A 21,239-nucleotide genomic window follows, 5' to 3' on the forward strand; every position below is an offset into this window, starting at 1 on the left:
TGGCATTGAACAACTTAAAACTAAAAAGGCACAGAAATTAAAATGACTGTGTATCTAAGAGGGATAAAGTGAGAGGGAAAAGCCACGAGAAGTCAACTCTCTTAAGGATGGGTGGGAGTGATAGGCTCTGTCCAGGTGATTCCTTCTAGTTCCTTGGAGCACAGTTTACGCTTTGAGGGAGTCCTGTTTATGTTGCCTTTAAACCACGTTAGAACAGACGTGCTGTTCTGAAATGCTCAATTGCCCTTGAAGCTTAACTTAAAGTTACTGTGCTATTCTGTAGATGTTCCAGTAGCTGGGAAGTGAAGGGGTTTCTCCAATAGTTTGTTTTCTCCTGTTTACAATAAAATAAATGCTTTTACAAACTGAGTTTTTTATATAGTTAAGTGTGTTCTAATGACAGGGTGAACATAAGGCCCAAGGGGAACTAGGCCTAATTTTTTTAGTGGTGCATAGACCTTGGGGACATGTTCCACACAAAATGGGTATGAAATTATTTTAAAAGTCAGGCTGATGAAATTGAGGTTATCACAGAGAATCTCACGCACCTCCAAGTAGAAAAGCAGTGCTGTCAGCAATGGCCTTGTCCACTTCAGTGCAATAAAAACCTACCAGTCTAATTAAAACCTTCTGTAGTTGTTGACTATTGCAGCCATGCAGTGAGCTGTCATATTCAGTGTGATGCAAAAGCAACAAACTGAAATGGAATTGATTCTGTGTACTGAGTTTAAAGTATGTTATTTTCTTTTTCCATTTTGACTGAGGCGAAAAAAAATAAAATATTTCCCTTGCCTTTCAAATACTTCTGCAGGTTATGACATTGGCTGCCATCTTTATTGCCTTGAGTCTTGAGACCAAAATACAGTCTGGTGCTTTTCTGTCTTTTGTTGTTGTTCTGAAATAACACAGCATTATGGTGCCTGTCCGTCAAAGTGAAGAAAGAGCTGTACAGATGTGTACATGGCAAATACATTTTTACTGATGCTGTTGTACAGCCTGCTGGCAGGAGGAAAGAACCCACCGTCTAGGTGTTTGCCCTCTGTTTCCTACAGGTCAGAAAATATGTGGGGAATGTCCACAGGAGCTCCAGTGAACATGTAGAATATTCCAAGTCAGCAGGCAATTGATTTCACTATACTTAGTGCTTAGCCATGACATATTAATTGTAATTGGCAACTGATGCATGGCAGAATACACGATGAGTGGGGGTAGGTTGTATGATTCAAAATATGTTTTCCTAATGCCTAATGGGTTATGCAATATGGACAACCACTGCATCTGTGATGTTTCCAATATTACATTCTGAGGAAACTAGCACTTTTTTGGGGGGGGGGAGGGTGGGGGGTAATAAGTTTATTTCTAAGCCATATGGTTTTAAGCAACTTAAAGTAAGTGGATTGGTTTTCCAAAAGTGTTTTGTGGGTGAGAAGGGAGCTCTCACTGTGTGCAGGACTCGTGCTGCATAGCTTTAGGCAAATGGCTTTGGGGTTTTCTGCAGGAGGGTCTTTTGCCATTCTTTGAGAAGGTTTAGGGTCCTGAACATACAGATTTAGAATCAGTAAAGCAAGTAAGGTTAAAATAAAGTAGATACAGTGTAAATGCCTTTCTCTTGCAATGGAGTTATGATTTGTTAGTTGTGATATGAAGTTGGATTTTATTCAGACATCTTCTCGTGGTTGAAGTACAGGATTAGCAGGCACTGGGTTTATACTCTTGTCCTATTGCAGGATTTCTGTGGGGGGCCAGGAGGGTTTCAGGCTCTCCTCATGGCACAACATCACCTGATATAATGAGTGCAGAGGAGCACCATAAGACTTAGTTCACACATTATTATGAAGCCTGTTGAGTGGCTTTCTTGGCTAGCATCTCTAAATATAAACAAATTATTTCATGAACGGCAGAACTAATGAAACCTGGTTTTCCTTCTATTGATTTATTTTGTTCACATCTATCCCAGTGTTTTCCCATCCTTTCCCACTGCCAGTTCAGAGCTTCCGCCTCCTCTCTGTCCCGACCCTTTCTGTGATTGTTTGAATTTACTCCATTGCTATGAGTGACTATGAGTCCTCCATGTCCTGCTCATGTACCACCAGCAGTGGTTGACTCTGGAATGACTCGTGCATGAGCAGAGAAGAAAATGTAGCTATTAAGCAAGTCTCATCATTTCCTTCAGCAAGAATGGCACACTGGGCCTCTCACCTTTATGCAACAACCCGTTTTATGCAACTTGTAGGAACACCATGGCTTTGGCATGTTGGCCAAATTTGATTATTATCAGCTGAAGAGTTCAAAAGTTAGGAGAGATGGGATTGCCGATCAGCACAGCTGCATAAACCATGTTTCCCCAGAAATGGGACTGGAATAGGGGCTGTCTAGAATAGCCAGGTGTGAATCTATTTAAGTAATTGCTGCTGTACTCCTTGAAATGCCACATTATCTGAGTTTCATATTTTTTAAAACCTTTTCCTTGATTATTGATTAGACAGAGTATCCATTGGTCAGTAAACTTATGTGAAAGAAGACAATTTCTATGTTTTCCCCTCTGCCCCTCAGGATATGACTAACCTTTCACCCTCTTGTATTCTTGTTTGTGAATGGATTTCTTGCGAACTTCAGTCATTTAAATTTGTCGCGTTTAAATTTTGGTGGAGTCACCTCAGGCTATGTGGACTAAATCTGTTTTGCTTAGACAAAAACTTTGTACAAATTTTCTCTTTACTGTTAGTATCTATCAGATTAAATGTTAGCCATATGCTTGTTTTTCTTCTGAGCAACTATTCCTGATTTTTGTAAAGCTTTTTGCAGGGTTCTGCATGAGAAGTGCTCTGTGCAGTCGACTGTGACGTAAATAGGAGAAGATGCTACAAGGACTGTTTTTTTTTAAAAAAAAAACCAACAAAAACAAGTACCATTTTAAAAATAAAACCCTAACAAAAAAACCCCAAACAAGTACCAAGGGGTTTGTTTCTAAATACAATGCAGTTTTTTCTTTTATGTTTAATTTTCTTAAATTCTTTCTACGAAAACTTCCATAATTCTACAGATTTTGAAATTACATATGTTCATGACATGTTTCTCATAAATCCATTTGAGTTGTAAGTTTGTATCTATATGCATGACCATATAGTAGGAAGAAGCAAACAAAGAGTCCTTGTGGTAAAATCTGTTTCACATGTTGAATAAGCATAAAGACTTAAGGAAAGAAACTCATTTCTCTCACCAACAGAGAAGCTGATGTACATGACCTATTCCCATAGGCTTAGTAGAGCATATTTTATTTTATTTCTTTTTAATGCTGACTTTTGGAACAAGGGTAAAGGAAACGTCCTCGGGACACTCCTGTAGTAGCCTTTTGGTATTGTAAACAAAAAAATATTGCAACTTCTCTGTTGGTGAGACAAATTATTTCTTTTCCATAAGTCTTTATGTTTATTCAACATGTGAAACAGATTTTACACCCTGTCCTGGGTGCAAACAATGCATATTATAGTTTATGAATTTCATCTTTGTTTATGAATTGCAATCTTTTGGTTTACCCTCAGCTCTCTTAGAAAGTAGTTATTTGGGTTTTTTTAAAGATAATGTAGTAGCAGAAACTGTTCTTGTTGTCCTTGACATCCCTTGCTAGTTTCAAGTCTAATTGAACTTTGGCTTTCCAAATACCAGCCCTTCATGGCTGGATAGATAGATTCATTATTCATGTTTTTGCTTTTTTGGCAATAAATATGTGAAATGAATGCACAAGAGTTCTGTAGAGATTCTGAATTGTATGTGATGGCTGTGGCTTTAGGGATGTCAAGCAATAAACAAAACTTGAAGTACTTAATAAACCTATGATATGATCTATTTGGTATGATCTTAGTGTCATCACTGTAACTGTACATTGGGAAATTAAAGTAGAATAAATTTATAATAACCCATATAGGTAGTAAGAATTTTATATATATATATATACACACACAATTTTATATACATATACACAATAAATGCATATTTCTAGAAGGACATCAGTAGAAATAAAAGTTAAAGCATTTTAGTATGTCTATCTGCATGTTTAGATCAACTCCAGATTGCTTTGGTTTTTTTCTCTAAGATATTCCCAGTTATTAATTTCTCAAGAAACTTCCCAATGACACGTCTGATGTTCTTCAGCAAACTCAGTGTACCTAGGTTTCTTTACCAGCATAGAAACCAAGCTCAGATTGCATGTTTCTTTTCATATAGGCATCCATGTTTAAGATTCTGTTTAACTTCAGATCAGCCTCATCTGCAGAGGTTACTGATCATTCGCTCAAGGAAGAAGAAGCCTTTAGGCTCTTGCCAGACATTTAACTACCTCCCACCTCTTTGGAAGTGCTGCTTTTCCGGGGCTTGGCTGGGTACCATCATTTTTGCCCTGAATTAAATGTAACCTGTGAATGACTGCCGTCAGAATGACTGACTATCCTGAGAACAAATTAATATCCACTGTGACATGAAGTTTCCCATGCTTTACAGTGTGGTGTTCAGCTCTCACATGGTGATAATCAGTTTGTTTTGTGATGGCTGGCTGTTAACACAGCTATTGAGCAATACTGTGCTAACTATTGAAGGATTTGTTTAGTCTGAAATAATCACCATAAAGATAACATGTATTTCTGTTGAGTTCAGAGGAGATTAATCTTCATTCTTCTGATGCAGAAAACTTTTGAAACTTCTTTTAATGAATACTTTTATAAGGAGGATTTATCAAGGTCCTGTGAGTAAGTGTATAATCTTACAAAAAGGTTGGACTGTTTAACAAGTGAAAAAAACCCATCACTCTCAATTAAGACCTGAATAGGAAAAAAGAAAAAGAAAGGGTCGACATATTTTCATCCCATTCTGTACAAACTTCTTCCATGTTATGTATTCTGAATGTAAAATGTATTCTGAGGATGAACACACAAATATTTTTGTTTGAAGATTTTATTATATCTGTGTGGAATGTTATCAGGTGGGACTCATTCCAATGATATTTTCGGTGCAGTTTTCTGAATAACAGTCTCTGTTTAGACCTCACATATGAAATGAGGCAGGCATTTATCCTCATTCTTCATGCAAAATGTCAAATATTTTAAAAAAATTCCCATGTGTGTCTTTATATATATAATTAAAAAACTCTTGAATCTGCATTAGGCCTGTGGCCTGCTCCTACCAATGGCATACTGTTTGTTACATGACCATTGCATACAAAAAGGCTTACACAGCTCAAGAAGGCTTACACAGCTCAAGAAGGCTTATACAGCTATGCTATATCAGTGTGCTTGTGTCTGAGTTCAAAACAAGTCCCTATCGGTTTACCGTGCTTTTGCTTTAGTACACAGGGTAATAGGCCCTCTGCTTTAGCGTACATCACTGTCTCGCATTCTCCTACTGACCACTTCAGTAAAGAGCCTGTCTCCATCGGTCTCAAAGACCTCCCCATAGATGTTAGGTCCCCCCTAGGTCATCGCCAGGCTAAATAAACAATCAATTTTGGGCTCCCAGTAAAAAAAGAAAAAAAAAAAAAAGCTGGAAGAGACCTAGAGATCTTAAAGATCATCGAGTTCCAACCCCCCTGCTATGGCCAGGGACACCTCTGACTTGACCAAGTTGCTCAAATCCCCATCCAGCCTGGTCTTGAACACTTCCAGGGATGGGGCATCCACAGCTTCCCTAGGCAACCTGTTCCAGTGTCTCACTGCCCTCAGAGTAAAGAATTTCTTCATAACATACAGTGTAAATTTACCCCCTTTCAGTTTAAAACCATTACTTCTCATCCTGTCACTACACTCCCTCGTGAAGAGTCCCTCCCCATCTCTCCTGTAGGCCTCCTTTAGGTACTGGAAGGCTGCTATAAGGTCTCCTCGGAGCCTTCTCTTCTCCAGGCTGAACAACCCCAACTCTCTCCTCATAGGAGAGGTGCTCCAGCCCCCTGATCATCTTCATAGTCCTCCTGTGAACCTGTTTGAGCAGGTCCTTGTCTTTCTTATGTTGGGGGTCCCAGAGCTAGATGCAGAACTCCAGGTGGGGTTTCACCAGAACAGAGTAAAGGGGGAGAGAATCACCTCCCTCGACCTGCTGGCCACACTTCTTTTGATGCAGCCTGGGATGTGGTTGGCTTTCTGGGCTGTAAGCTCACATTGCTGGCTCATATTCAAATTTTCATCCACCAATACGCCAAGTCCTTCTCTCAGGGCTACTCTCCATCCCTGGGTAAAAAGACAATTTCATGTGTGTGCTGAGAGGCAGTGTGAACTAAAAATGGGTTGATTCACTCCTGTATCGCTGTATATTGAAAATATTTTGCTTTTACAAGTAGCTTGAGTGTTTTTGTGGTACTGGTTGTTGTAAATAACTGATGCAGTTTATATATATTTTTAAAAGTTCACGTGGAAGATGGCATTGATAGGTGGAAGAAAAGCTTGCATTTTAGCAAAAGTGAACAGGTGTGTTTCAGCCAGGACTTCTGGAACATCAGAAGTGCATGTGCTGACCACTTTGCAAATGCATGAAATGCATTGGCAAGCTGTAGTAAGCCCAGATAGGGAACTCCAGCACATGGTGTACAGAAGGAGTACACCAGAGGAGCTGGCTCTGTTCAGCTCAGGGAATAGAAGGCTGAGTGTGCGCTCCATTAAAGAGACAATGTTGACAGATAGTTGCAAGCCCAGTTGTCTGCTTTCACTTTATTCAGAAGCCTAAATTATGGAAGAGGCTACAAATACAAATGAATGTGCAGATGTAAAAGTGGCCCAGCTGAGGTGAGACCGTCCCCTTTCTTGACAACATTTTTTGCCTGATTAAATGTTGCTTGACACGTGGAACATCATATAGTGGTCTTTCTGTTCTGTTCACTTCTTATCACAGCGGATGCTGTAAAGTGTAAGGCTTAAAAAAAATGCGCTGGATGCCTGTATGGTGTCTGTTTATGTATGCCTTCTCTGATCCTTCAAATATTGCTAGCAGAGTAACATAGCGCAGCAGTATATGATTAGCTTTCTACTGAGCATTTAATAATAATTTATTTATTACGTCTGTTGCTTTTCGAGATGTGCATTTTCGTCCCCTTCATTCTGGCTTTCCTTCTTTTTTTTCTCTTCCACACTTTTTAGTATATTGCAGTGTATTGCTTTTCTGTGTTACTGCTAGTTCGTGAACTTTTGCTTTTAGTTCTCTTTTGGTTTCTGTTTTGCCTTAAACCTTTTACTTTTTCTAGTTCTGGTGGGTTTTTTGTTTTGTTTTATCATATGTCTCCAGAAGGATAAAATGTGCATGGGAGAAGTATAATAAACACTTGTTGTCAGCAAATTGGACTAAAATGCATAAAAGAATGGCTAAGTCCTGGAGCTTTGCTGCTTGAGTGTTGAAGATGCAGATAACACAACCCCCTGCTAATTTAAAAGCTTTACCTATTGTAGCCCAACTCCATAGTTGCCATTTGCTTCAAATTCCCTTTCAGACCTTTCAGATTTCTGAAAGTAGTAACGTGCATCTTGCTTGATGTACTCACACAGTCGCCTCCTGACAGCTGCGAGGCTGATAGTGAGACAGTGTGTACTGATGCACTGCACCACTTAAGCCTTTGATATTGGATCCTCCTCCCCAAGGAGCACAGCAGGCTTGTCCTCTGCTGCTCCTGTTTCTAGCTCTGAAGTGCTTTTCATTGTCTGAAAAATTGCATTATTTTTTCTCATGTGGTAGATTTATTGATAATTGCCAGACATGGTGTACGTAGTGGGTGTTTACTGGAAAAAAAAGTTTATTTCTCCTTGTTTAGTGAAACTAATTGACCCCTGAGTCTTCACCCTGCGATTTCATTTGCCAGAGCAACATCTCTGTAGGTTATGAGGACATAGGCACATAGGATTATGGAAGCAAAAGAAGTATAATAAATGTTAATTTAAGACCTTGTTAGGAACCAGGTAAAAATTAGTCAGCTCTTTTTCTTTCTTCTGAGGACAGGGCAACTTCAAGAAACTATGGATGACAAGTAGGATAGAAACTGTAGGTCACTGGAAAATTGCTTAAGAAACAATGTGTTAGGGAAAGTGTATTTTCACCAAGTTGTGTACTTCAGATACATACCGACGTATATTGGTAGTCAAAAGAGACATCTAGTTCTTTAGCTGGTTTTATTTTTGACTGCTAAAAGTTTTCTAAAGTATTTTTTTCCCTTCAGCTGATGGAGTCTGTGTGTTTAAATGCTTGGTTAACAGAGACACTGAATACTGTCATGTGGGAAAACAGTCTGTGTTAATTACGCTGGGATACAACAGTGTCTTGCTCCAGTTCAAGTCACAAGCTGGTAAGTACATCTTGCATTTGTGACTGTCTTCTCCTTCCTGCCATGCTACTGTATTGGTAAAGTTCACTTCAAAATATGTTGTCTTCTACCTCTCATGTTGGCTATTTATATATAACATTTTGTTATGATGACTTGTGCAACTTCATTTGCCTCTAGCCCACTCCAGCTGCCTTTTGTGGAGTACGAACCATTCACGTAGTGGATATAACTTGTTTGCAAAACAACTGCAGGTTAATTTTCTGAAGAAAGCAAATGCAGATAACACATCATATGACTTGACTTCATAAACTCTAAAAACTGGTAAATACAATGCTTGGTGTGGGCAATCTGCCACTTGTTCCCCATTCAGAAACTGTCTTGCACTCCTGTTTGTCTGTGTAGTTAGTTGAGGTAGCTTAACATACCCCTGCAATTCTTAGGATAGATATTTTGTGTGTACTGATGCTGAAAAAGAAATCTACTCTGTTGTAGAAACTTGACTGTATTTTAGTAGAATGTTGAGATCTGTATTTTTATACTTCCACCTGGCTTGTGTTTTTTGTGATCCAACAGCTGAGACTTCATTTTAATATGTGCTATCCTCATGTCCTCATACTGGCTTTTGGAAAACCATTCTTAGTTCTTATGCAAGGAAATTCGGAAGGCTGCCTGTTTATTCTGAGCAGCGTGCAGCATGGCCACAACTCATTTTGAAATTGTGTTACTACAGGTAACAAACAGCTGCCTCTTTAGCAATATCCAGGAGTTCTTATATCGCAGCCTACATCAGTAGGCCTGGTGACTTCCAGGAGGTTATTATAGTTATTTCCATTACACATTGTGTGAAAACTGGGGGACAAAACAATTAGATTGGATTTTTGGCAGCTTATTTAAACACACATACATGTTTGAAAGCATCAAGGGCTGAGAATTTGGATGTAGATGGGTTGGTTTGTGCAATGAATTGCTACTCCTGTGTCATGTAGACATAATACATGAACTCTTCAGTCCCACTCTACTAGAAAATACATTTTTTAGACTAACCTGATTTTTTTCACTTGGATCTTGGTGGCCTATGAAGTCTTACCTGGTTACAGCCTTTCATCTGTATCCATCAAGGATAGCTATTCACATTTTCAACTTCTTACCTTACTAAAAAAAATTAATGTAAGCTAAGAATGATGGTGCGCATCTGTTGGTTTTTTAATCTATGTATCTGAGTGTTACAATTCAGTATTGTATTTCCATTAAGTGATTTATCTTGAGACTGCAATACAATGTTGTCTCTTACAGAGACCCATGTCATAACTGAAGTGATAATTAAGATTCAGTTGTTTAGCAATTTATTAGCTCACTGCTGAGACAACAACTAATAATTAAGGAGTCAGGCAAGTTTTTCAGTACTCTTTGGTCTGCAGTTTCTACCATGTCTTACCTACCTATGAAGGTTCTGATTCCAAAAGGCACCGATAGTTTGGGATCCCAGGGCAAAAGAGCTTTCTCATAGTGCTCTTCCCTGCCTTTACAAACAAGTATTTGAAAAAAATCCAGCTAATTTCTGTACAGTTTGGTATTTTTCCTGAGAGGAGTTCCTTGAAGATTAAGTGGTAAATTCAGTGGTAAACTCTTTGGCTATATTCCTTGGTGACTTGTGTTTAGTTTATTTGTATAGCTACATATTTTGAAATAGGTAAGAACCCTACAGTTGTCTTTTAATTTATTACTTCTGATTGCTTGTTAACTTGACAAAATTGAGTGTTTTCTATATGTTTTCTGCAACAACTCATTGATAAAATGACAGGAATATAATGTATTGGTTAAAGTAAAGTCTGTTCAGATTAAATGACTAACCTGTTGATATCAAATGGAATGTGTTGGGTGCTGCATTAAATTGAAAGTTAGTTACTTTCCCCACGCCATAAGAATAGCTTGCTGGTACCTTCCTCTACATGTTGAGTATATTGAATAGCAACTAGTCTTGAGAAAGTTACAAGCTTTTAGAAAGAAGTCAAAGCTGTAGAGCAGAAGCTAACCTTTTGTTGCTTGCTGTGTACAAGCGTAGGTGTTACACTCAGTGTTATGTATTTGCAAATGTGTACGTGTGTATAGTTAATAAAAATAGTGATGTTATTAAAAATTGACTGAAAACTCATTTTTCATACATTAAAAGAGTTAGTTATGAAAATATATTGTAAAAGTCTTAGGTTTTTTAAGTCCTCTGTCTTTTTGGAAGGTAGGAGAAGATGTGGAGTGAGGTGTAAGGGGAGAGGCAAAATCATGCCCTGCTTGTGCCCACACAGAGAATTGCTGTTCTGGATCCAGCATAGACAGCCATAAATCATAGACTGTATCTTTCATTTCCTGCTGAACATATGTTAAACATCTGAGTAGGATCAAGTGGGCAATAAAAATAAGAGTTAGTAGCCTACAGGCTTTTCTTTCAAAAACAAAGATCATTTATCTGTAACAGACCAACCAACCAGTCTCTAACTCATCTGTGGCAGACTTGGTATGCAGCTCAACTCCTTGGTGGAAATGGCCTGCTTAATTTAGCACAGAATTAGTTCATGAGCATAGGACGAATTGTTCTTTCGGGGCTGTGGAAGAATGCAGGTTTCTTTCTTCCTTTGAAAACTCATAACCCTGGTCTCCGTCCACTTTCACAGTGCATCCAGGCATTGAGCATGCCAATAGTTGCTGTCTGTAGATGTTGTTTTACTAGCACAACTTACCTTGAAAGTTGTCTGCTAACTCTAATAGCTGTGCCACTTACAAAGAAGCAGGTGGAAAAAATAGTGGTATTTACAGTTTTAAGTTATTTATAGCATATAGTACTTGTGGATCTCCACATACAGAACCAAGCTGGAGACATGAGCGTGTGTGTCTGGAGAGAGAGAGAGAGGGGTATATATGTGAAATATATTGAAGACACATTAAATCTTATTTGTGTAAACGTACATGCTGTTCACGGAATCACAGAATCACAGAATTCTCAGAGTTGGAAGGGACCTCTAGAGATCATCTAGTCCAACTCCCCTACTAAAGCAGGATTACCTAGAGCACATTACTCAGGACTGCATCCGGGAGGGTCTTGAAGATCTCCAGGGAAGGGGGCTCCACAACCTCCCTGGGCACCCAGTATACTGACTGTTCCTGCAGTATAATTCAAGCAAAGGAACATGGTATGTCTTACGGTGATCTTTTTTTCTCGAAATTATTATTTTATGTAATGGCATATGGATCTAATTAGCAAGTCACACAGTCCAGAAGGAACAAGTTTGTAGAACAGAACAATTGGTGCTAGGGCCCTGGTATGCAAACTATACTCATTTGGGAAGGAGGCAAGAATGGAGGGTGTGTTTACTTTGAACTAGATCTAGTCTGGTCACATAGACTAAATGACCATTGACTGTTGAAGTTTATTCCTGAAGTGAATGTTTTGGTTTAATTTCATCCAGAAGGATTCCAGTTGGTGTGTACTGAGACCACTCAGTCATGCAAACCAGGACAATTAATCGATATGCCTCAAGACCGACAGGTTGCAAGGAAGCTGTTCAGCAGTTTAAATCTAAGAATTTGTGTCAAATAATAAATTTGATGAAGTAAAGGACCAAGTGACTCTGTGGTTGCTTCCTAGTTTCTGTTTAGTCGTGATTGTGTTTTTCAGAAAAGCAGAAAAAAAGATGACTTTGGTTACCTGAATCTTGTTTTATTTGACTTAATTTAGAAAGAAGTTAAATCCACAAATGTATTTAATCTTGCAGGTTGAAACTCTTGCAGAGTTTTATTGCATAAGCAATGAGGTGCAAATTGTTGAGAGGAGAACTTATTAAATACATTGGCTGTAATTGCACATCTGCAATTCACAACGATCATTTGCTAGTTTTAAAAGAACAGAAGGAGGTTCTAATACTTGAATCACTTAAAAAAAGAGGTTTTGACTTTTAAGGCATACTACATGCACAATTGTAATCCCTAACTTCTCACCTCTGGGGCAGAAACTTTGGTTTTGTGTCATACTACATTTTAGTCCACTGTCACAAAGTGGCTCAAAGCTTTGTAGGTGCTTTCCCTGTATTAATTCATGTGGCAGTCCCAAACATCTGGTGGGCTTTGGGAGTACACAGCAATCAGTTTGACCTATTCAGCTTCGATGGAATTAAGTGTCTATAAGAAGATAATAATTTTCCAGGTTGTATTTGGAGCTGGGGACTGTGATGTGCAAGAACAAATACATGTGATGTGAGTTTGGAGACTGCTGGCCTATTTGCAGCTCTTAACAGAGAAGGCTGCCACCGACCATGCCTTCTGCTGTGTCTGTATCCACTAGTCTCAGTGTTCAAACCTCTGGGTTTGCCAGTGTCTTACTCAGTGGTTCTCTATGCCATTGCTCTTCTTGATGCAGTTAGAGGCAGCCATTCACAAGTTTTGTGGTGTTTTGAGCTGACTCACTGAGTGTGTTCAAGGTGGTAGGATCTAAAGGGAAGCTCAAGACCTAATCACTTACAGCACTGTTTTCAGGACCTTTTGTTTCTCCAGGCTTTCCTTGAACATTTCTGTGGGAATGATTTTAGCATTAGCATTTTAAAATCTTGATTGAGTCTAGTTCCTGGAAGCGCAGAATAGAGGGGATTGGAAACAGGTCAAGAACTTCTTCCTGGTTTTTAAGAAACTCATAACATTCTGGTATTTTCATTGGAATTATTCTAGACTGTTTTCTTGCTAGTTGATATTAGTGTTTGGCTTTCCAGGTATGATCTGATTATCTTTTTTATTTGTTTTTTCTTCTCTAGGCAAGTAATTTAGTGTAATTTTCCAACAATTTTAGAAAAGAAATACCATTTGAAGGATTTTAAATTTCTAGCTTTTTGACTGCCTGTAGATTACAATATTGCAGTGTCAATTTTGTGTTGAAGGTGGCAACATACTTGTATTGGGAATTTGTCCAATCATTCAGAGTGTTTAATAATCCCTTTAGTTCTAACGTCTTATGTTCTGGTAAAAGTGGAAGAGATTGGATGTGGTGGATAATTGTTTAAAATGGACAGTACTTCATTCCAGTGAGGCAAGGTATGTCCTAGTGTCTTAGAAAATGCTGGCAGTATTTTGAAGATTAGTAGGCACTAATTCAGTGCTACCAGATAGTGTTTTCATGTGAGGCACATCTGTGGCCACCAGTTCAGAACAGGCTCTTGCTAAGCACAGCTAGACTTTTTATGTCCCAAGGCTTTCAGCATTCTGGCTATTTAAAACTAGAAGACACAGGTGAACCACCTGCATCAACCCTATCCATCTCAATACTTCCATTTCATCCAATTATACTGTATTAAGCCAAACAATCTTCCTTCATTACAGTGTAATTTGTATTCTGAGGAAGCTTGTTTACATAAAATTCATCCATACTTTTGAGGAAGAATAAAAGAAAAAATCTAATGGTTCTTAGTTTAATAGTTCCCAAAGTATAGTTTAACTTCAAAAGTTTTGCAGTATCACAATAATTTGTACCACGTTTATGTAAATTTGACTACAACTTAAACGCCATTTCTCTCTCTGTTGTCTAATACAAATGTAATGACTGTTCTAAAGAAAGCGGATAATTTATATTTAGATACTTTATAATGTCATTTTACAAATCATGACTATTCTTTTGGTAACATTTTTAGTGTGAGATTGACACAGTGGGGGAAGCTTTCACATCTGCTAGTTCCCATAGTCTTGGAATATGATTGCAGCTTGAAATTAAAGGTACTCTTAATATTCTTCTCAATAATAACCAACTGTTTTGTCAGTTTGGTTCAATTTTTGTTTTATATCAATGTGAATCACTTACTAATGGGTAGAATGTTCTCTTAGAAGAAAATCGGTTTTAGTTAGGATGTTTAGCTTGGAGGTGATACAGTATTTTGCTTTCTGCTTACCAAAGAAAGCATATCTAAAAATAGAAAAGGTTTTTGCTTTGGAAAAAGTATGACTTAGGAAAATTAATAATGAAATTTGGAACATGTGGCCTCCAGTTCCTGATGTGGAATGACACAAGGCCATCAGACATGTTTCCTGTAAAAACATGCAACTGATTGAATCCCCTGTATGCTGATGAAGTGCTTAACTGACTAAATTTCTAAGCATCTAGTCCTCCTGTGCTGACACTTGGAATGATTCACCCACTAGTGTGTCTGGGACAAAATCACTCCCATTGCACAAATCCAGACTCATAAAAAAATTTGAAAGAAGGCTTCAGAAATTCACTTACGAAGTAGCATTGTGGTAAGTGACCTAGTCTGCAAATTGTGATTTAACATTCAGTAATGTTTGCAACAAAATGATCTAGTGCTGGTTGAAATATTAGTAGAAGAGTTGTTAAGATGAACAGAATCCCATGAGACTAGTGTGTTTATGGCAATGAAAAGCTGTGTAATTGGTTGAAAGGTATAACAGAGAGAGAAAGATATTTCGGATAAATACTGTCAAACTGGTGTAAACCCAAGGATTTCTGGGAGCTTTTTCTTTTGACTCTGTGTGGTGAACACTGTTGTAATTTTACAAGGGTACTTGTAATAGTTGTCACTGTCAATTTCTGAAGTCTAATACCTGCAACTGAATAGAAGCAAAAATATTTACTTCCTCATTTCGAAATAATACACTAACCTCAGACATCTTGGGTAGTAATCTGGCCTTGATAAGCTTACTATATTTTTACTGCATGTTTCACTTTTTTGCAAAGCAGGCATTTTATTATTTGAGTATTTTTCAATTCTCTTGTTCCAAATGGAAGACTGCGTCCCACTGTGTCACCCAATAGCAGACAGCCTGATCTGTCTGATCATTTGATACAGTCTTGTGATAAGTATAGACTTCCATTCGTTTTTTCAAACAAGGTCAAAGTTATGACTGTGCAACTCTCCTCAGTTACAGGCCAAATGTACAGCTTTATGTAGGGACTGCATTTTAACAGTAGCCTAGAGCAGATAAGGCAAAATAATGTGGGAGTAGAACTTCTCTGTGGCTGTTATGCTAGTCTGCTTAGATTAGAAAATCTAAGAGCTGTTGGTAAAATTTATTTATTTAATGGTTTATTGCAAGTAGCATTATTTTGGATTTCTGCTGTGTGGAGGTTTGGGATTTTTAGTCCCCATTGAGTTTTCTAGTTTTCTTTCCAATATTCTGTGGATGTTGGTTTGCTTTTTTTTCCCTTTCTCCCCCAGCAACCAACCAGGCTTATTACTGGAGCCTTTTATTTGTTTTGTCCTTCTCCACCTTCTTCCCCTTTAGAGTAGTGAGAGCCTCCATCTGTTTTGAGCAGATGGGTGAGGTGCACAATGTTAATAGCTTGTGTTTGTGTGTCTGTGCCTTCTGCTTTGAGGATAAGCGTTTGGTAACAAGAAATAAGTACAGCAGTTCTGCTTATGCAGAGTGCAACCCCTTGAGTGACAATTTACCAGGAATGGAGCATGAATGTACCCGCAGGAAGTGCTACAGGGGCCTGGGGCTTCTGCTCTCCATTTTAGGAAGGGAGTAGTGCGAAAGAGACACCAGAAGCAGGACTCTTTCAAGGGAAGTTCCTGTTATCTTTGATCATATGAATCAGTTTTAGCTGGCCTTCATTCAGTTTCTATACAGTTCAGTTTTTAGGCTGTCAGCGCAGTAGTATCTCTGACAAGTTATCAAACTGTATAATTGATTAGCATGGGTTTCATGTCCAACAGCAAATGTTAGTTAGCTGAGGTGCATAGCTAGGCAAAACTTTATAGCTAAATGCCCCAGTATTTCAGTAAGATACAACTTTCTGTGAAGGTAAAAGTTTTCAAATTAATTTCTGTATTCAGATTTTAATTGGGAAAAAAAAAGGGGGGGGGTGGGTGTAAAAGAGACATAAATAAGAATCCTAACAAGCCTGGCTTTCAAATAGAATGTCTGAGAGTTACATTTTTTATGTTCTTTGAAATTCTTTCCAGGGGAATTTTTTTTTTAAATTTCCTCAACAAGATCCTTGTGAAAGGATCTTCAGCCGACAAGAGGGGGAGTTTTCCATGCCTTCACAATGGCTAAGAAAAAAGGAGAAACTGACACTTTTCTTCTGAAAGAAAATGATGGATTCTGCAACTTGAGTTTTGCTCCAAATAAGCCTGTATTATGGAGTACACTAGAATATGAACTAGGCCTTTTTTTGCTGTTTCCTGGTAGCTGCCTACATGAATGTTTTTATCACATGATGTACAATAAATGTGAGAAAACGTACCCCTTACTGGAAGGAGATCTACTTGTGAAGTAAGAGATTAGACACAGGCAGTTACTGAAGAGTGCCTAATGAATTTAATAATTTTCCAAGTCTCTTTCTGGCTTTTAAAAAAGAGACAATTTGACTTGCTGGATTTCATTTTTTGTGTGTTATGAACACATGTAGAACACAAGCTTCAGTTCACATCAAAGAGTTTAAGGCGAACTTCTGATCCAGTTAAAAATACAGGTGTTTTAAAAACAGTTTATTTCAGCAGGTAAAATGCACTGATTTAAGTGCTGTGTTGCACTTGCAGTAACTGCAGGTCTTTTAGATGCACCCAGCACTGGGGCAAGTTTTGCAGCCTGTTCCACTGTGCTGGAAGTACACTGCTGTCCGGATTAGCTAACAGAAACTAAATTAGACTGCTAACTTCACTAACTAAATCACTCATAGTGATTTTCATTAAAATATTTTCCAGTATTTTTAGAACAACATCCAGATGAGGCTCCTTGAAAGAGAAACATCTGTGGGTTTTGGAGGTGTTTTGAATTGGGTGGGGGTTTGTGATACTGAAAAGGTATAGATCATAAGGCAATAAATGTCTGCTTACCTCTGTCTTCAAGAACATCAGGTCATTCTTGTTGGATTAGTTATTGGAGGTCTTAAAATGCATGGGAAAGAAAAAATTCACCCTAAGAGTTACATTTTAAAGCCTTGATTCATTATTTACCACTCTTGGAACATGGTGATAACACTTGTAAAGTTTTGAGGGTTTTTTCAACCCTCTAGTGGAACGCTTTAGATTAAGTGATTGGGGGGGAGGGCACAAGGGTTTGTTTTTCAGTCAGTGAAAATTGTAAGTTATTTCTCTGAAGAAAGCTGAAACTATTCAAGAAGAGTCACGGCCATCTTCCCAATTTGCAATTTTTACAGAGAATAAAGCAAAAGAAAGAATTTTGAGGGTGAAAGAAAATGGCTGTGTATAGCATAAAGAAGCACTTCATCAAGAAACACTTGTGCCCTTCCTTCTCCTCAAGGATATTAATTTTGGATTTTACAGGATAGGTTAATTTTTGTTTAAGTATAACCCCTGATAACCCAGAAAATTTTGTAAGCAAGAAGCACCTTTTTCTTTATAGATGAAGAAACAGGCAAAAACCCTGCATAATTTGTTCAAGGTAATAGAAGGAATCTCTCAGGACTGGATGGAATACTGTTGAAGGGGTGACATTTGAAACACTACACTCAGATTACTAGGCAACACCCTTCAGTAAATAAGCATTATACTTGAGTTTGCTTTTGAAAAGATGATAGAAGATCTGAAGAGCCTACCTCACTGTTCCCTGAGATGAGAAAATCAATTCCTTACAGCAGCAAAGGAAAAAATATATAGAGTGCTAGATGAAGAATACAGGGTTGAGGATTAACAAAAAATATTCTTTGGCTGTTCTTGAAAAATATTTTACTGACTTTCAGTTCTGTATGTTTGACTCCTAGTTGCAAAATAAAGAGTTCCAAAGTATGTGACCCACCAGTATTCTAGCCTGTCAGTGAGCTAAACTGGTTTTGGTGTAGATACTTTCTGGTTCCCTTTCTTAAGTAAAGAAGAAAATCCAGCCTTCATAAAAGCCAGTATCAGTTCTGCATATATTTCTACATATGACGAATTACGTTCCAGATTCTTAGGAAGATCAAAATTAAATGTAATTTTAAGGACCTTGATCAATATGCAGATAAAGCCATTTTTCATATCACAAGCAGGATGAGGTATTGGTTAATAAGAAATTCCTTTACAGAAAGTATGGGAAGGGAACAGCTTAGTGTATTTGCATGCAGAAGCAAATGGAGAGAAGACAGGCCATTGTAAATTGTTGGATATAGAAAATAGACTTGCTGAATATAGCAATGGACTTGAGATAAGTTCTTTTCTTTCTTCTGGGACAGTCTACAAAAGGAAGAAACATGTCCATGCTAAAGAAAGACAAACCTGTTTCTTTTCTTTATAGTAGGGCTTCCTTATTTGGGAGAATTTCCCAAAGCTTCAACATGTCTTACTTTTGAATTTATTTCTTGTGTCTTTGTCATGTTCAGAGTGTTCACAATAATTCCATTTTTCTATATTAAATGGTAAAGATTTATTATTTGGCACTTTGCCCTGTCACATAAATGAATGTGTATCTGAACTCTCAGACAATATTTGAAACTGATAGCAAGTATCATGAATAATTCCTACACAATTTGCATTCCCTAAGAGATTTCCCTTTAGAATCCTTTGACTGTTTGCATTCAAAAGTAAAACCAAATCCCAAATTCATGTCTGCAAAAGTAATTTCTTTCTTACAACCTGGTCTTTAGTTTGTAGCTATTTAGCTATAATTTTCCTCAAATAGTAAGTAGAAGCAACTAAAAGACGTTTGGTGAATGTTTTATTTATAAATGTTGAGGATAAACTAACATCCACTGAATAGAGGAGAAAAAGGGGACCAAATTCATGCTGTAAGGGTGTATTTATTCAGTCAGCACAGGATCAGACAAGCCTGTGAGAATTTCTTAAAAGTGGAATCATTAAGTTTTCATGCTTAAGTTATAAAACAGTGCTCTTTGTTGCTGTTGCTTTTTTTCACTAGAGTGCATTTTTCACTTCTCATCCAACAACAGCAACTAAATGTATATTTCTATTTTTCTGCTCAGATGTTTTTTCTCACAGTATTAGCCCCTGATGAAAGTGTAGAACGTGGATTTGGGATTTAAAGTTTGTGAAAACATTGAGAAGAATTAGATCTAATGCTGTTCTTATTTTTATTGCTGAATCTTTACTGCCATTTAATAGGGAAGATTTTAATTCTATATTTTTCTTGAAGTTGATGAATGAAATGAGACACTTTTCTCCTCTGTAGACTGCCAGACCGTCTTGTGATCTTGCAGGTACTCTGTTAGGAAAACTTAAAGGGCATCTGAGGTCCATTATGAAAGACTGTGGAGGAACTACATCAACCTCTTGTTCTTTCTTTCTATTTTGATTTACCCTTCAACTCAGTGAGTACTTGTTTTGTAATTGAACAGCACTCTGGAGAGCTCTGGCAATAAATGTCTTGTTTGTGTATGAAGAACTACTGTATCACAAGGATATCATCCTTTTTTTTCATAAAATCAAAGAAAGATTGCATTAGAAGAGAACTCATATGACCATCTGGTCAAGCTCCTTTGCAAAGCAGGTTCAGCCCCAGGTTGCTCAGGGCTTTGTAGTTATGTTTTGAAAACTTTCAAGGATAAAAATTTCTACAGCGTAACCTCTCTAGGCAAACTTTTCCAGTTTTTCTTACAGTGTTGTAGTTTTGAAATCCATTCTCCTTCCTGAACATCAAAGACACCAAAGATATTCTTCTGAGCTACCAAAAAGTCTCTGCAGAGGTATGAAAATAATGTGTGAAAAGAAAAGAAAGGAGTCAACCATGTCATCGAATCTGCATCATCATCTCGTACCTTCAGATAGGGGAAAAAAAAAAAAAAAGAGGGAGAAGTTTAAGACAATGGATGATTGCCTGGAAAAAAATTTCTGCTGTCCAATGTCTGACTTTCTTCTGGTGTTGTCTCTTCATGTAGAGAAAGAATAGAGGGACTGATCTCTTTTTTTAAGCCAACTTCTTCATCTTCCAGCAGAAAATTGGCTTTGTCTGTAATTTGGGCCACTCTTCATTGTCATGATCCAGGCACTTACTGTTTAATTCTCACCATCATCCCTGTGTGGGAGTGAAAAGGGCATGTTGATGGCATTTGTAGATTTTTGTGGTAATTTACGATTACTTCTGGAAGAATTAAATTATTTTGAGACCCCCTTATCACCCCAAATTCAGATGAAAGTTGAAACTGGCATCTTCTTCCCACTGGAGCTGACAGGCCAGCAGTAACAAAGTGGGACTTTCTCCCACCTGGAAATTACATGGGAGTATTCTGCAGAGTGTCAGCAGATGAGCTCTCTGTCAGATTTCTTCAGCAGGTGAAGTGCATTTGAATAAGCTGGTGAGTTGTGTTTTACAATTTCTGCCACCCTTTCAGTCTTCTACTAGAGTAAGGTTAAACTAACCTTTTCATTCACAGCAAATTAATGCTGTGATGCTTCTTAGAGCTATTGTTCCAGACTTTCCTTGCATGCATTAGACTGCTTGTAATTTCCACTGAGAGAAATGGGTTAAACTCTGGATGCTGTAAGTGTGGATTTTGTTATGTGGGGTAGCCCAGAGGTTCAAGGGGCTGTGCCCTTAATTGATTTGGACTTCTCTGAAGAAGTATAGCTGTCTGTGACAATTAAAATAAAACAATATATGACTGCCCCAAAGATGGAGCTTTTTCCATCCAGTTTTCCAGTTTTAGTGATTTCTAGCTGTATGAAGACTGGAAAGCTTGGATAACAACAGTAGCAAATTATGATGCTTTTGCTGAATTCCATGCTGTCTTTATTATACACTTTCTCCAAAAATTTAAAATTTTCTACAGAGGAACTCTCTCTCAAGGCCCTACTCAAAAATACCTTTTCGGCCCATTAAAGATAACTTTGCAGCAACCATGCTTATGTTGGGTTGTGTAAACATGGATCTTCGTTTTCATTCCAAAACAGCCTGAAATTGAGCTTGTCTTCATTGCCAAAGATAAAGGGAACGTCACTTGCTATCTTTTACGTCGCTTCCCTTTTGGATATGCCAGCTTTCTGCAGTGGGACAGAATCAGCACAACCAA

The 21,239-nt window shown here is 37.9% G+C and overlaps 1 protein-coding gene across 1 annotated transcript in view; it reads left to right on the forward strand.

Moving 5' to 3' along the window:
- The window catches only part of LOC141477236 (histone-arginine methyltransferase CARM1-like), a 69,411-nt gene that overhangs the window by 17,945 nt on the left and 30,227 nt on the right, over positions 1–21,239 (forward strand). Inside the window, 1 exon segment of the mRNA XM_074166334.1 lies at positions 8,183–8,308. Coding sequence (XP_074022435.1) covers positions 8,183–8,308 — 126 coding nt within the window.

The sequence above is a fragment of the Numenius arquata genome, chromosome Z (genome assembly GCF_964106895.1).
Source record: "Numenius arquata chromosome Z, bNumArq3.hap1.1, whole genome shotgun sequence".
NCBI lineage: Eukaryota > Metazoa > Chordata > Aves > Charadriiformes > Scolopacidae > Numenius > Numenius arquata.